The 15,163-nt window shown below is 37.0% G+C and overlaps 2 protein-coding genes across 2 annotated transcripts; one reads left to right on the forward strand and one right to left on the reverse strand.

Annotated features, from left to right (window-relative positions):
* The first annotated feature begins 6,812 nt into the window (after positions 1 to 6,812).
* Positions 6,813 to 8,626, forward strand: LOC104114190 (uncharacterized). The gene is made up of 3 exons (XM_009624569.4): positions 6,813 to 6,966; positions 7,132 to 7,237; positions 7,718 to 8,626. The coding sequence occupies exons 1-3, from the start codon at positions 6,934 to 6,936 to the stop codon at positions 7,861 to 7,863; spliced, it is 285 nt and encodes a 94-aa protein (XP_009622864.1). The 5' UTR covers positions 6,813 to 6,933; the 3' UTR covers positions 7,864 to 8,626.
* A 1,553-nt stretch (positions 8,627 to 10,179) lies between these two features.
* On the reverse strand, positions 10,180 to 14,403 carry LOC104114192 (glutathione S-transferase DHAR2-like). The gene is made up of 6 exons (XM_070202062.1): positions 14,164 to 14,403; positions 13,322 to 13,412; positions 13,084 to 13,227; positions 11,301 to 11,418; positions 11,061 to 11,201; positions 10,180 to 10,425 (listed from the first exon to the last, which is right to left on the reverse strand). Exons 1-6 carry the CDS (start codon positions 14,219 to 14,221, stop codon positions 10,339 to 10,341), a joined length of 639 nt encoding a protein of 212 aa, XP_070058163.1. The 5' UTR covers positions 14,222 to 14,403; the 3' UTR covers positions 10,180 to 10,338.
* Positions 14,404 to 15,163: the final 760 nt, after the last annotated feature.

Raw genomic sequence — 15,163 nt, forward strand, 5'->3', positions numbered from 1 at the left:
TCCTTGTGAAAACATTTGTAAGGCACGTATAAAGTCTTCACAAGTTGGCCAAGTTGTCTATATACAAATATTTCTACATGATTGATTACAAACGTAAAAAAATAAGAACTAAGCTTCCTGATTATCCTCAGGGGCGTTTGCTTCTCTGTCAGGCTCTTCCCCGTCCTCGGATCCGCTCTTGCTACCATCATCATCATCATCATCGCCATCAGAAGCCAAGGCTTCAGCTTCGAGCTCTTTAGCCTTTTTTATTTCTTCAGTAAGGTCGAAACCTCGAGCGTGTATCTCCTTGAGGGTCTCCCTCCGAGACCTATATTTAGCAAGTTCGGCAACCCAATGTGCTCTAGTGTCGGTAGTATCTGCCGCCTCTCGTGCCTCCATCTGAGCAGCCTCGGCATCAGCCCTATACACGGCAATGGACTTATCCGCCAAGATTTTTGATGACTCAAACTCCTCCTTGGCCTCAGCAACCCGAGATTCAAGCACCTCTATCCTCTTAGCTTGAGCCGAACCTTTTTGCTTGACGTTTCGAAGCTGAACATCGGCCGATAATAACTTGGTCAAAATGGTCTCTTTTTTCGCATCCAAGCGGTCGATAGTCTCCTTCCACCGATTACATTCAGCTTTGATTTGATCAACTTCTTCCCCAAGTGACCCGATTTTTTCAACCTTTTGCTGCAGCTGAGACAACGAAGGGTTAACTTCCACAGTCGAGTCAAACCCATACTTTAATAGAACGAGGCTCACCTGCTTATCGAGTTCGGCCTCTTCTTCACGAGCCTTAGCCAAATCCGCTTGGAGGTCCTTTATAGCCTCGTCCTTTTGGCTGCAAAGAAGCCGCAGGGCGTGTCTCTCCCCCGAGACCTTCTAAAGCTCGACCCTACACTAGCTAAGGTCGACTCAAAACCTACTAATGGCCTGCACAGTAGGGAAAGAACACAAGTCAAGTTTGGAAAAGAACAAAGAAACCAAGTATAGTAAAATCATTACCCGAGTAATGAAACATTGGGCCTCTTCTAGTAGAAGAGAAACTTCACCAATATCGGAAGCATCATCGAATCTAGTAAAGCAATCCCGAAAGAGATCCCCTACACTAGAGCCTCCGCCCATATCGGGGGTCTTCAATTCTCGAACTTCCTTTAACGCCTCATCAAAAAAGGTTGGAAGGGAAGGCGAATGACCCACTGTCATAGCCCCAAGCGAATCACTCGGGCACTCCGATCAAGACTCGGGATCCCGGGGCCAACCCCGACCGGTACAGCCACCATCGGCTCAGGAGCTTTGGTGACCTCGAGCTCTCGCAGATCGGATCACCAAAGTCGAGGCACCGCCTTCTTCTTCTTCTCTCAGTCGTTGGACCGAGTCAATCGGAAGAGAAATTGCCTTCCTCCTCACCCTTCAAGTTTTGGGCTTGGGGTCCTCTGACTGAGAGGCAGCGTTTTACTTCTTATCTTTCCTCGGTTTCGGGACGAGGAACTTGGTTCCTTCTTCACCGCTTGAAGGCCTCAAAGCGACATCCTTGGTTACACCTCCATGAAAGGAAATTGGTAACGAGTGGAGAACAAAGAACACTTCGAAGGAAACGAGAAGTAAAACCTTACCATGATTCTTGGCCTCCCATCTACCTTTTCCGAAATCCCGCCAAGCGCGTTTGGCATAAGAGGAAGTCGAGGCTAAATTCTGAACCCAATCCTTGAGGTCGGGCACCGCTTGTGGCATCCAAGGGGCAGTTGTATATCAGAGAAAGACATAAAAAAATTTGGTAAAAGATACGAAAAGCAACGTCTTACGAGAACCACTTACGGTCGAAATTCCATTCCTCGGGAACGACATCTTCTCTTCCGGAATAAGGTAACGGGTCCTCACCCGAATATAACGGCCCATCCAACCCCGATCCCTGTCTTCGTCGATGCTCGACATCAAAGCCTTCGATGCCCGACGATGAAGTCTGATTAGTCCTCGAAAGATTTGAGGCCGATACAATCGTATGAGGTGATTCAGGAAAAATCCAGCCCCCCGGCTTTGATGGAGAAGAGGCGAAGTAGGATTACTATACGCCATAGAGAGGGATGAATTTGATCGAGGGTGACCTGATATCTTTTGCAAAAATCAATGATCACCGGGTCGACGGGACCCAATGTGAAGGGATAAGTGTAAACACTTAAAAACCCCTCCACATGGGTGATGATGCTCTCTTCGGGGGATGAAATTTGCAAAACAACCTCGGAACCCCAGTTGCAGTCTTTTCTAACGGCCTCGAGATGACCCTCCGTTATAGAGCACATGTACATCAACACATGTGCATCGACCCGGAATAGATGAAGGATTCTCTACCTTAAAATCGATCTTCAGAGTACATGGGTCGGGAACATAGTCATAGGTGGACGGCTCCACCGGCGCCTTGTCGCCTGACGGCCGTGAAGAAGAAGCTTTCTCCTTCTGAGGTACAGTTTTCGAAGTTTTGGCCATTGATATGAGAGGAAGAAAGGCAAAGGAAAGTGAAAAATTGACGATACCAAAACTCTAGTGTAGATGGCTCTGCAAGCGACGAGATAGAGAGAAAAGATAAGAAAATTTGGAGGAGGGAATGCGTAAAAGTGGTATATGTTAGATGGAAGGGTTATTTATAGGCTCGCATCATGACGGTTCAATATCAGAGGTGGCCGACCGTCATCTGACAAGCATTAAATACCTTGAAAGACTAAATAAATGGGACAACTATCACATACGTCATAATCGATCCATGTTAAAACGTCAGCTTATAACCCGATCGAACCGTTGTAAATCATATCGATTCTCACCGCATCCTTCGTGAGAAACGAGGGGACTATCTATATATAATCGAAATAGATTTCGGCCTTCCTACATTCGATCGTGTTCAAGTGGTAAGAAGTCGGAGTAGGATTTTGGGAGTGAGCTCCGAAGACAGTACTAGTGAGCCTCGAGTCCGAAGGCTGCTCGAGGAGTTGGGTCGATAACCTTATCAAGCCCGTGACCAAATCGATCCGCAAGGTATTGCTTCGAGGTCGGAATTGCGCGACGCCCATCCCAAAGGTCGAACTCGAGCCAAGACAGAAGGGCTCGACCCAGTAACGAGTTCGAGCCAATATCGAGCTCACAGACAAGAGCCGTTGCAACCACACCAAGAGAAAGAATCTTGGCGGGAATCGAGGAAGAGACAAATCATCATGGGTCCTCCACTATATGCTTTATTTTATTATTTTTTATTATAAATAAAGTAATGATCCTCTACTATAAAAGGGATCCTTGTAAGCTATGGATACACTGAATACACTGGAACAAAAGATACCTCCTTGTGCCTGTCTTACTTCATTTTATTCATTCTTTTTTATTCATTATTCCCATTGTCATAGTCAAGAATATTCGTATCTCTCTGTACGATTTATATCAAAGTGTGTTACGTATTCTTAGAATCATACATAAATTTAACGTTATCCGATTTTTCGGGTAAACAATTACCTTTCTCCGAAGAATTGTCATCATCATTTTTTCAACTGTACTTGTACTTTCACCAACAATGTGTTGAAGCTGCCACTTAGATTGCCTTGAGGTGTGCTAGCTGATACCTTTCTTGACAGTGTTGTATATAGACTTGGACAACTTAGTCCCTCTGTCGTTTTTGATCAAGTAATAAAGGATTCCAGTAAACAAACGAAAAAGCTTCCGTATACGAGTAGTATACCAAATAAATAGAGAAGTTGATCTTAAAAAGAGTAGAACCTGATGTGGTTCTCTAGGACACCCAATCTTCTTACTGGCTCGTCTTCTTGTGTAGAAGCTGATCGTACGTAGTGGGGCAGTACATTCTTTGAGCCATATGATTAGTTCTCTCAAGGAAACAATTCACCATTCAAAAGATGACTTAAAGGTCTTTAAGAACTGGCTCACTTGATTGAAACAGAGAGGTTTTGGCTAAATTTGGAGTTAATTTCACTGATGGTCATTCAACTTATCATTTATTTCACAAAAGTCGCTTATCTATTTTTTATCACTTAAAAGTCACTCAATTTTACTTTTGCAATTTAAAAGTCATTCTAGTTCAAAACCTATAAAATATCCAATAAAAAATATAACATGACATTACGTTTAATTAAAAAATCTAACAATAATGCCACATAAGCTTAAATAGACCATATCTAAGTTAGACCGATTTCTTACTCGGCCCGATTTGACCTATAACTAAAGTGGGTTATTAATATTTGAACAATTAACTGGACTAGCACTTTGATTTTGTGATTAATTTGTAGAAAAAGAAGTCTAAGAAATTTAAGAAAAATTAGGTCTTTTGAATTTATCTTTAAGTTTTGGTTGTACATTTACGGTCAATGACACAATACGTTGTCTCTTTCTTTGTCCAAACTATCGCTATTGGTTGTCTACGATTGCGGTGTGTATTGACAACTTCTACTATGCAATTTCATTGTGGGTATTTCTTACTGCGCCGCAGTATTTTTGTCTGTTAGTAATGCTTAATAAGTAATATTTTAACTTTAATAGAATAGTAATTTATGAAAATAGATTCTTATTAGCTTGTTGTTCTTGTCTGTTAGTGGTACATTTATATGTTATGTGAGATTGATATGGTAGTATTTTAACTTCATGAAAAATTATAAAATAATATGAAGGGTGCAAAAACTGGTTATGTGCTAGCTCTGTTCATATTTTTAATGAAATTATAGGTGGTGACATTAAGGTTATTACGTAATAAATAAAGTAAGATATTTTTAACACAAAATAATTGTTCTCTTTTTTTCCTTCTAATGTTCAAAATATTAAAACTCATTTGGGTTATGGGTCAAATCAAATTGTGGATGAAATGGGTCTAAATTGGGTATGGTCCATCTAAGCTTATGTGGCACTATAATTAGATTTTTTAACTAAATTTAATGTCATGTCATATTTTTATAGGATATTTATAGGTTTTGAACTAGAATGATTTTTAAGTTACAAAGGTAAAGTTGAATGACTTTTAAGTGATGAAAAATAGATAAGTAATTTTTGTGTTGAACAATATCATCCAGCCTCACTTACTCTTCGTGAACGCGATACCACAAATACGAACGCGATTCTTACCTAATACCAGCAAAAGCCAGCAATCCAACCACGAGGGAAATAGTCTGAAATCAATCCAAATCATACTCGGGTCCCACGGGACCTCGTCCAATCCTATCAATAAGTCCAAATACATCATCCAAACGTATTCAAAATCTCGAAATATCATAAATAACATCAAAATCAGAAATCGAAGACGAAGATCATTCTCTTAACTTTCAAACCTTCAAATTTCGCCTAACGCGTCCGAATGCTACTAAATCAACTCGGAATGAGACCAAATGTTGCACATAAGTTCCATATGATAAAACAAACAAATTTCAACTTCCAAAATAATGATTCGAGCTCGATACCCTCAAAGTCAACTCCCAGTCAAACTTATGAAATTTCTAAACCTTTAAATTGCTAACGTTCGTCAAATAAAGCCAAAATCTTCTAGGAACATCTGAATTCAAATCCGAACATACGTTTAAGTCCAAAATGACCATACGAATCCGAGACCGTTTATACGAAAGTCAAACCTCGGTCGCAATTCGTAAAGCATGACAAGACAATAAGCTGAAAAATGAGTTGAAAGATACATTAGCAGTTTAGAAGAGTTCAAGACCAGCAAGTTGAAGGTTTACAAAAGCTTACAATTTTTGTGGGTCAAATGTTATTTTGTGCTGCCAACTAATTGCATTAGTCCTCTCCTTTTTTTGATAACGAAAGAAGATCAGAAAATCTAGTGAGTTATGAATGTACCTGTAGTATAATCATTCAATCAGATAGATGTTTACAGCTGATTGGTCGATGATAAGAATTCTTACACTATCAATTTAATTTAACCTAACTTGTTCGGACTCGGGCGTGGATGTTCGATACGGGTGCGGATCTAGAGGTTGGATTTTTCGTGATCTAAATTTTAAAATTCGGGGGTACGGATCCAGAGATGGATACGAGTATAGGAATTCGGCTAAAAATAATTCAAATATCTAAAAGTAGACTTATAAGAATATGTCTAAATTATGCGAAAAACTGTTAAGATATTCTGAGAAGAAGAAAATATTAATCGAGAGCAGAATTCGAAAAGGAGATAAATAGGAAAAGGACTGACATAGAAATTTCTATATACAAAGTATTCCATTTTTTTAAATTTTACTCTAGCTTTTGTTTCGATTTAAAAAAATCATTGTATTTATTCCGAATTTCTCCGTTGATTGTGATCAAAGTACCCAAAATCGATTGACTATATTCAGTATGGATCCCACATCCACCCCCACCCCCACACCCACATCGCGTCGAGACGGGTACGGTACTAAAAGTGAAGAGTCTGAGTAATTTAAATTTTAACATAATATAATAGGTTGTCTATCACATAAGCAATCGTTAATGCTTGCATTAGGATAAACTGTCTACATCACACCAGTTGAGACGTGACCCTAATTCGAATCAAAAAAATAAAATATTTTACCGTACTACTCTTTTTATAGCAGGATTTTTTGCTGTTGCTAATGCCACTTTTTATAGATGGTCTCTGAATTTTTAAACTTTTGTCCACATTAGGTTATTTCTCAATGCTGGACAACATCATCACGTGAAGGCTGCTGCCTATGACAATATTACAAGACAAAGAAATAGTCATTTCACAAATCTCCTCTAATCCCCTCTCCACCAATTATCATTTATCTCTCACGTGGGATTCTTGTCCCTACAACTACTATACTTCTCCTTTTGTACACTATATATAATTTTATTCCATTTCACTCCTCAGCTCAAGATCTCTAATCAGACATTACAATTCATGTATAATCTGATCTCATATACTAATATTTTCTTGAACTTGCTTTGCTGAAGATCAGATAGGAGTACTAAACTATTATGGGTGATTCCTCTGCTTCATACATATACATGGTACATAAAAAGTTGCATAAGATGATCATCAACTTCTGATTTTACTGACTCAACTTTACTTTTGTTGATTCTGCTTTTGGAATTTGGAAATCTTATTTATTGTGGTATATATATTTTGCTGTTTTTGGTTCCGACTATCTACTAACCTGATTATTCTTAATTTAGGTACATCACTTAATAGAGAAGTGTCTGATTTTCCACATGACCAAAGAGGAGTGCATGGATGCCCTTTCCAAGCATGCAAATATCAATCCTGTCATTACTGCTACTGGTTTGTGCTGTAATTTTTCATCGGATTTAACTTACATATACTACTAGAGTAAAGAACTTTTACACTATCGGTACATTTTAATACTATATTATGTCATAGTAGCAAGTTACCTGCTTTATTTACCCAGTTACTAGTTTCACTTATTATAGACAGTTACGTGTAGTTATAACTGATCTAATAGTTTAAATTTCTTTTTCACTGTCAGAATATAGATGTTATGTGATCTTGCGTTGTTTCTATTCCTACGCATGCATGCACAAATTTGCACTATGAGGGGTTTTAACTGTAATTATAAGAATGAAGAGCTTTTCAAGGGTAGTGATTAGTTAAAGCTATACAAAAAGCTTTTGAAGCTTTATATTACAAAAGTTTTGGTAATTAAGCTTCAAATACTTATTCCCTTTCAACTTAACAAACGAATATTAACTTATTAACCGCACATAATGATACTGCTAATAGGACATTTCCTGTATTTTGCAGTGTGGAATGAGTTAGAGAAAGAGAATAAAGAGTTCTTTGAGACATATGCTCAATCACATAACAAAGATTGCATTACAGAGGAAGAGACAAGTGCAATGATTCAGAAAATGATATTGGACAATGATCATACTAAAGATTCAGACTAAGATCGTTAGAAGGAGTCACACAAGGAATAAAATATAAACGTGCTAAATTGATATATTTTTGGTAGTAATCTGATATATTCTTCACATGCCACTAAATATGCCCCTGCATATATATCCAGGTGCAGATCTGTGAAAAATTACAATGTGTACGTATAATAAGATCACACTCATTTTGAATACGCTCGCTAGCTCTAAGATCATGGATTCGCCTGGCTATATCAATGGAACTATGGAAGTAGTACCGGGGGCGGATCTAGAATTTTTATATTATGGTTCTGGATCATAATCTTTTTTACTTGCTGGGTTCTAAATAGACTATTTATACATGTTCAATGAATTTTATAACACAAATAGAGGATTTGAACCAAGCTATTGGATTCTACCGAACTCGTAGTTATAAGGCTGCCTCCACCCTGAGTAGTACTATGGTCTATTATTGAAATGTTTATTGTACTATATGTGTATTAAATCAGCTCCCAAATCCCAAGTTGAGGAGATATATCAGAGTATTGTTCAAGCAAGTTGGTATTAATGAGCCAAAATTATAAAAGAAGGGTGGGTGATTGAGACTAGACTTGTTAATAAGGAGCTGCTAAGGATGTGTCATGGCCCCTTGGAATCTTCAATTGTAATCTGTTAGGTGTAGTCTAGTGATTTTAGGCCTGTAGCTGTCTTGTAGTGCTGTACAAGATTTCATGTGACTTGTGATTTTGTTGTTATTAAGCAATTAATGAAGTGTAACATTGTGGGGGCTACTTATTCATTTTCATGTCGCAATCATGCACCTTTGGAATATGAATTCAGAATAATCGAGATTATGTATTATGAAGATTTATCATAAATTGATTAGGTTTTCCTTTATAATCCGAGCTTGAGACCAGTCAAGAGTGTGAGAAAGCCTTTTAGTTAGTGAGGAATCATACCGACGATTCTGACTAGCTCGTGATTGAGGCGTAGTTATTGTAACTTATAGCCGACACGATGCGTTTACGGTTCTTTCTGGTTAACCATCTTTCAAAATGACAGGATTGACACGATGCGTTTACGGTTCTTTCTGGTTAACCATCTTTCAAAATGACAGGATTCAAACTAAGACAGTAAATAATATGAAATCCCCCCAAGAATTAACGTATAGTTGCTGACTTCAGCTTGTTGGATGTGTATGGCTTTTCTCTTGCATTTTGGCTATTCACTATAAAGACACAAGTTTAGGAGAAAGCAACACTTAACTCCTTGTCTGATATCAAAGCAAACATGAAAATTAAGCCATTTTGGTTTTCCCTCTTTACTTCAAGGACAATATTTCCGTTTGATAGTTAATAACCTCATTCAAATTTTATATATTCTGTCCAAACAAAAGAAAATCCATGCTTTTAAGTTGTTCCTCTACACTTCAAGAAAATATCTCGACTTAACAAATGAAAAGATTTCACAAGTTATCCCCTGTGGTCTAAATAAAGAGAGGACGAGCAACGAGGAGTTAAACGATGGTAAGAAAGAGGGGTTTTGGGGGGGGGGGGGGGGGGGGGAAAGCCATCTTGTCTGTGAGAATGAGGAGTGAGGGCCATCGCCTGGGGCTCGAGTTCACAAAAAGAACTAATAAAACAATAACATTGAGCACGTCAAAGGGTATGTGAAAACCTTAGAAACTAGTGTTCAAATCCAAAGTAGAGATAACAAATGTACCCAATAGAATAGTCGATGCGTCCAGGTGAGCCTGAACACCATCGTTATAAGAAGAAAAAGCGAGGCCTAGGTCTTCAAGTTTCCAACAGTGAACAACAACAACAAATCCAGTGTAATCCCACAGTTGAGGTCTGGAGAGGGTAGTGTATACATAGACCTTACCCCTACCTTGAGAAGGTAGAAAGGCGATTCCCGATACCGATAGATCCTCGGCTCAAGAAAAAGATAAAAAAAGGAACAGTAACAACAATCAGTAACAACAACGACATAGTAAGTTCCTAACAGTGAACATTCAAAAATTTAAGGAATTGAACAGGTGAGAAAGCTTCTCCAATTCGGAACTTCTTCGCTCTACAGTAAGCATAAATAGTACGAAACCTTTATTATTTTCTCCAAGTGATCATATTCTCTCTTTAACTGAACCAAATGACGAGTGCAAAGCTCTAGCAACGTCTAGTTTACTGGAAAAAAGGAGCACGAATGTAACATTCCTTCAGCTGACTTGACTATATCTATTTTTGATCAAGACATATTTCACTGATTACTTGGCTATCTCTATCTAGCAATTCTGTATAGCAAAAACCGCAGCAAAAAACTAACAACCAGCATATTTCATTAGCTAAAACGAGATTTAGAACATGACTTATTTATTAGAACATAAAGAGCAGTACAAGCATGATCCAACATTTAACAATTTTAAGATCTTACGAGATACATTCATATTTCAAAATGCTGAATCCTCAACTGCTAACTTCCTGCGAAACAACGGGATCATAATTATGAATCGGTTCATGGATTGACCTTTGGAGCCCATCCTGCAATGACATACTCTTTTGCAGCCTTGGTTTTCTGGAAAGACTCTCGCTCGAAGAGCAACTGCAGAAGGAGAACAAAAAGGTGTCAACTCTTGCACCACTTTGCTTTTGTTACAAGAAAATGGAAGAAATAACATCCTAGTACAAGCTAAGCATGGACAGAGCGAAGCAAAAGACTAAGGAATCATAAAAGCAGCACAGTTAATATGTGAAGTTTTATATCATACTCAAAATTTTATACTTCCGCTGTCCCATTTTATGTGACAAGTTTTAATCAGGTAGGAACATTAAAATGTTAATGTGATTTACACATTATACTAATAGTTTTAAAGAAAAATATAAAAGACTGCCACCATTTCAGGACACAGATGAGAAATAAAACAAACTATAAGCATGGAAATCCTAATGAAAACATAGAGTTCCATGAGGAGAAAGAAGCCTGTTAAATGGTTGACAGACGGTATAAGCTGTCACAAAAATGTCTTCTTTGTGCAACTGACACAGCTGATTCTGATCATATCACTGCTTCTATACATTCCCTTTAAATTATTCCCTCATACATTATTTCCAAAAAAATAAATCTAACATTAGCTAAATCCGTAAAAGAAAGAAATCATCAAATGGAATTAACGCTCACTTATAATTAAGAATTCATGTTGTTGAAAGTAAATTATGCACAGAGAGGAGAGTGCATACCTTCATGTATTTACGCACATGACTCAAGCTTTCAGGTACACTCCACTTCTTGAAATGGCCAAGAGCCACCTCAAGATGGTACAGTTTCGGAGCCAAACTCAAATCGACTGAACAAATATTCGCCCCATTGACATATGGTCCCTGAAGAAATTCACCACCAACTGAAGTTAACATCACGGTAAAAATAAGAGAAGCATACTAAAATAAAAATATCAGGCAGCTCAATGAAAAACAGCATACGTGAGCCTTGAGATGCTCTTCCAAAGCCTTTAACTCGTCGAGCAGAGCCTGCTCAGTACCGTCACTAGCATCCTTGCTCTTCAGAAATGAGACAAAGGAAGGAAATATTTTCGAGCCCCTGTAATCCCAGATAAGTTACAGATGATATTCCATCCATTGACATCAATGAAATAAAAAGGAAACAGCAACAGACGGACAAACACAGTACAGAGAAATCAAGTAAAAGGAAATACTCAGTAGAAGAACAAACTAATTACTCCTTTACTCCTTATTGAATGTCCATTTTGACTTGGCATATTAAGATGAGAATCTAAACGTGAAACATATGAGGCACTGTGGTAACTTTTTTTGTTTCTGCAAACAAGTAAGAGAATCTTGTATGCAGTAATTAAAATATATAAGGTGGTGTTTGGTTCAAAATTTTGAAAAGGAGTTTTTGCAAAACTCCTTTAGATTGTAGTAAGAACTGTTTATCAACCAAAACGACAAGAAAGGAAAAACAATTTTTTTTCCAAAAGCTCTTCTTCAAAATTTTAAACCAAATGCTATCTAAGACACTTGAGATAAGACAGAATATGTAAAATCAATTTGGGCCACAGGAAGTAAGAGTTTTTGCATGATCTAAAGAAACTCAAGGCATAAAAGTGAAGAGAACTATAGCAGAGCTCATTAAAATTTAAACCCGACCGGGGTGGGATGTGTGTGTGTTGGGGGGGGGGGGGGGGGGGGGAGGGGACAAAAATTGTAGACTAAGCCTTGCGTTAGTAACTTAAGGAGAAAAAATGCCATTTCTTAAATATCAACAAAATTAACAGGGGACAGATTGTCCAAAAACATTTAGGAGGTAAAAGCACATAAAGGTACAAGATTAATCTATAATGTTAGTATTAGGGAGACAAGGCTAAGCAGTTTGAACTAGTTTGACTTTGACCAAAGGGATAAATTACCGAGTGTTGGAATGAAATATGCCCAAATGGAGCAAAATGTATATTGGGGATTCATAAACCCAAACCAACTATTTTGGAAGGAAGGAGGGGATATTGTTCATATCATGAACAGAAGCATAAATGTAGCTAGCAAAAAATGCAGAAACCTAAGATAATTCCACAATTTACTTCACCCCATGGAAAGAAGAATAGAACTTGGGGAAGTTAAAATGAAGAAAACCTTTTCACAGAATTTTGTAGGTAAAATGCCATGTTAAAGTAATTAGAAATAGCAACTCTGTAAAATGCTTCCACTTTTGATTTCAATAGAGAGTGTGGGGCATAAAGAAAAAGTTAATTATCTTTTCTTTAATAACTTGTGATACATTACATGAAGTTCCAATTTATTTCAGCGCCCTGAAGCGAGGCTCAGAACATGTTGAGCGTTTCGCTTCGCTTAGCGGGCTCTTCAGTGTCATCATCAAGGCTCTAAGGCATAACTTTTTCTTGTCAATGAGCGTAACGTTGAAGAGGCGACACTAAACAATTGATATTTCACTTTATCCTTTTTTTTTCAATTTTTTGTCCATATTTTGACATTCATGCTTATAATTATTAGTCTTGGACTACACATACATATTTAGTTTTTCTCCTTTTGCGCCTTCCTTTAGTAAAGCCCACACTTTATTTGCGTTTTGTGCTTAAAGCACCAATGGACCTTAGAGCTTTTATGCGTTTTTCGCCTTGGATAACACTGACTTTTATCTATAGCAAATTCAGAGATGCAGCAATAAAATATGCAATGTGGTCAGTGTAGAAACTAATTTAAATGGGGGAAAAATAGGAGGAAAACATACACAGAAGCAAATTCAGGGGGAGTAGAGAGAGAGGGATTTGGGTATTTCTCTTCAAGAAGCCCAACAATAACATCAGAATCAGGGATCCATTTTTCATCAAACTTGATCACTGGAACTTTTCCTTCTGGGTTCACTTCCAAGAACCTGAAACCACAACCCCAAAACAAAAGTTTCACTATCAGAGTAAAAAAAATGTAATCTTGGGAATCAAAAGAGTAATTTTGCTTCAAATTATTACCATTTGGGCTTGTCACTAACATTGATCAAGTGCATCTTGTAAGGCACTTTCTTTTCCTCCAATGTCAGAAGTGCCCTTTGGCTAAATGGACCTTAGCATCACAAAACCATCACAAATTCAGAAAAAATAAAACCAAACCCATGAAAATTTGCAAAAAAAAGAAAAACCACACACACACACTCTTCCTCCACTGTCAGAAGAACCCTTTGGCTAATAAATGAACCTTGGACTCACAATACCATCACAAATTCAGAAAAATTCAAACCAAAAAACATCAAAATTCACACACACACACACACAGGAGAGCGCACAACAACAAGGGTAAGAATCTTAAAGAGCAAAAATTACAATCTCAGAAGCACCCTTTGGCTAAATGGACCTTAGTCACAAGACCATCATAAATTCAGAATAATTAAAACCAAAGCCATAAATATTTGACCAAAAAATAAAAACAACACACACACGCTAAAACAAGGGTTAAAATCTTAAATAGCAAGACATTACAGTCTCAGAGATACCCTTTCGCTAAATGGAGCTCAGAATCAAGAAAGGATAACACATTCAGAAACACTCAGACCAAAGCCATGAAAATTTGCAGACAAAAAAAGAAAACACACACAGAAACACACTAAAACAAGGGTATAAATCTTTTACGGACCAACAGATTAGAGTCTCAGAAGCACTATTTGGCTAAATGGACTTTAGTTAGTATCACAAAACCATTAGAAAATCAGAAAAATAAAACCAAACTCATAAAAATTTGCACAAATAAAGACACATACACCAAAATAAATAAATAAAACTAGGACAAGGGTATAAATTTTTAGAGAGGAAGAGATTACAGTCTCCGAGGACATTAGGGGCACCCACAGCAGCCTTGACACAGATTTCAACAGCCATTGATCTACAGCTTTTTCGCTTTGTAGTGTGGTAAGGACTAGAGAATTCTACTCTGGGTGAATATAGTGTCTTTCTTTTGGAACTGTGTGGGGGGGGGGGGGGGTGAAGTGTACAATAGCGTCTATTTAAAGCATTTTCCACATGTCCAAACTAGGGGCTACGTTGCAAAATTGTGTTCAACCAAAATGGTTACCTTTTAAATATATATATATATATATATATATATATATATATATATATATATATATAAGAAACTTAGCTCAAAGTAATAATATATAAAAAAAGATATATAGAGAGAAAGATTCTTATTTCTTTCATATATTTAAATGTGTATAATGTGATGCCCAAATGCTTTATTTATAGAGTAGTTTTTGAAGTTTTCTAAAATACATGTCCAAACACAATTTCAACTTTTAAAACCATATTTCATCTCATCTTTAAAAATTTATTTTTTTCAGGCAAGCTTAGTAACTCTTTAACTCCAAGCATATTTGATGCCACATTCAACGGCATTTTGGTGCACTACATTCATTTTTAGTTTGAGATGACAAGATTTAAATTCTTTCTTATTTTTCTTAAATTCTGTACTTGATTAAACTAAAACACATTAAAATGAAACAGAAGTAGTATAAGATCTCTTAAATTGATGGTGTAAATAGATTTAAACTATGTCATCTAAAAGCTAGCTTCAAAAAAACATAAAATATACAAACATTATCAGTTGCACCAACCTGAAAGTGTATTTTTTGCATAGAGAGTAATTTTTAGATATCTTTTGGTGTTTTATTTTTGTTTCAATGAGTGTTTGGCTGAATATATAATTAGGTTAGTTGTACCAATCTGAAAATACTGTATTTTTTTTGTTTCTCAATCTGAAAGATGATACTCCAATTGTACAATCTGACTTGATATAAAAGTAGGTTATGTATAGTAATTGAACAA

Source organism: Nicotiana tomentosiformis, chromosome 5, assembly GCF_000390325.3.
Source record: "Nicotiana tomentosiformis chromosome 5, ASM39032v3, whole genome shotgun sequence".
NCBI lineage: Eukaryota > Viridiplantae > Streptophyta > Magnoliopsida > Solanales > Solanaceae > Nicotiana > Nicotiana tomentosiformis.

Bases quoted from the DNA above. Each gene is read 5' to 3' on its own strand.
- LOC104114190 (XM_009624569.4), top strand. From the start codon at position 6,934: ATGGGTGATTCCTCTGCTTCATACATATACATG. The intron at 6,967-7,131 runs GTACATAAAAAG...TTCTTAATTTAG, and splicing joins CTGCTTCATACATATACATG to GTACATCACTTAATAGAGAA. The intron at 7,238-7,717 runs GTTTGTGCTGTA...TGTATTTTGCAG, and splicing joins TCCTGTCATTACTGCTACTG to TGTGGAATGAGTTAGAGAAA.
- LOC104114192 (XM_070202062.1), bottom strand. From the start codon at position 14,221: ATGGCTGTTGAAATCTGTGTCAAGGCTGCTGTGGGTGCCCCTAATGTC. The intron at 13,413-14,163 runs GTAATCTCTTCC...TGTGATGCTAAG, and splicing joins CCCTAATGTCCTCGGAGACT to GTCCATTTAGCCAAAGGGCA. The intron at 10,426-11,060 runs GTATGCACTCTC...CTCCTTCTGCAG, and splicing joins ATGTGCGTAAATACATGAAG to TTGCTCTTCGAGCGAGAGTC.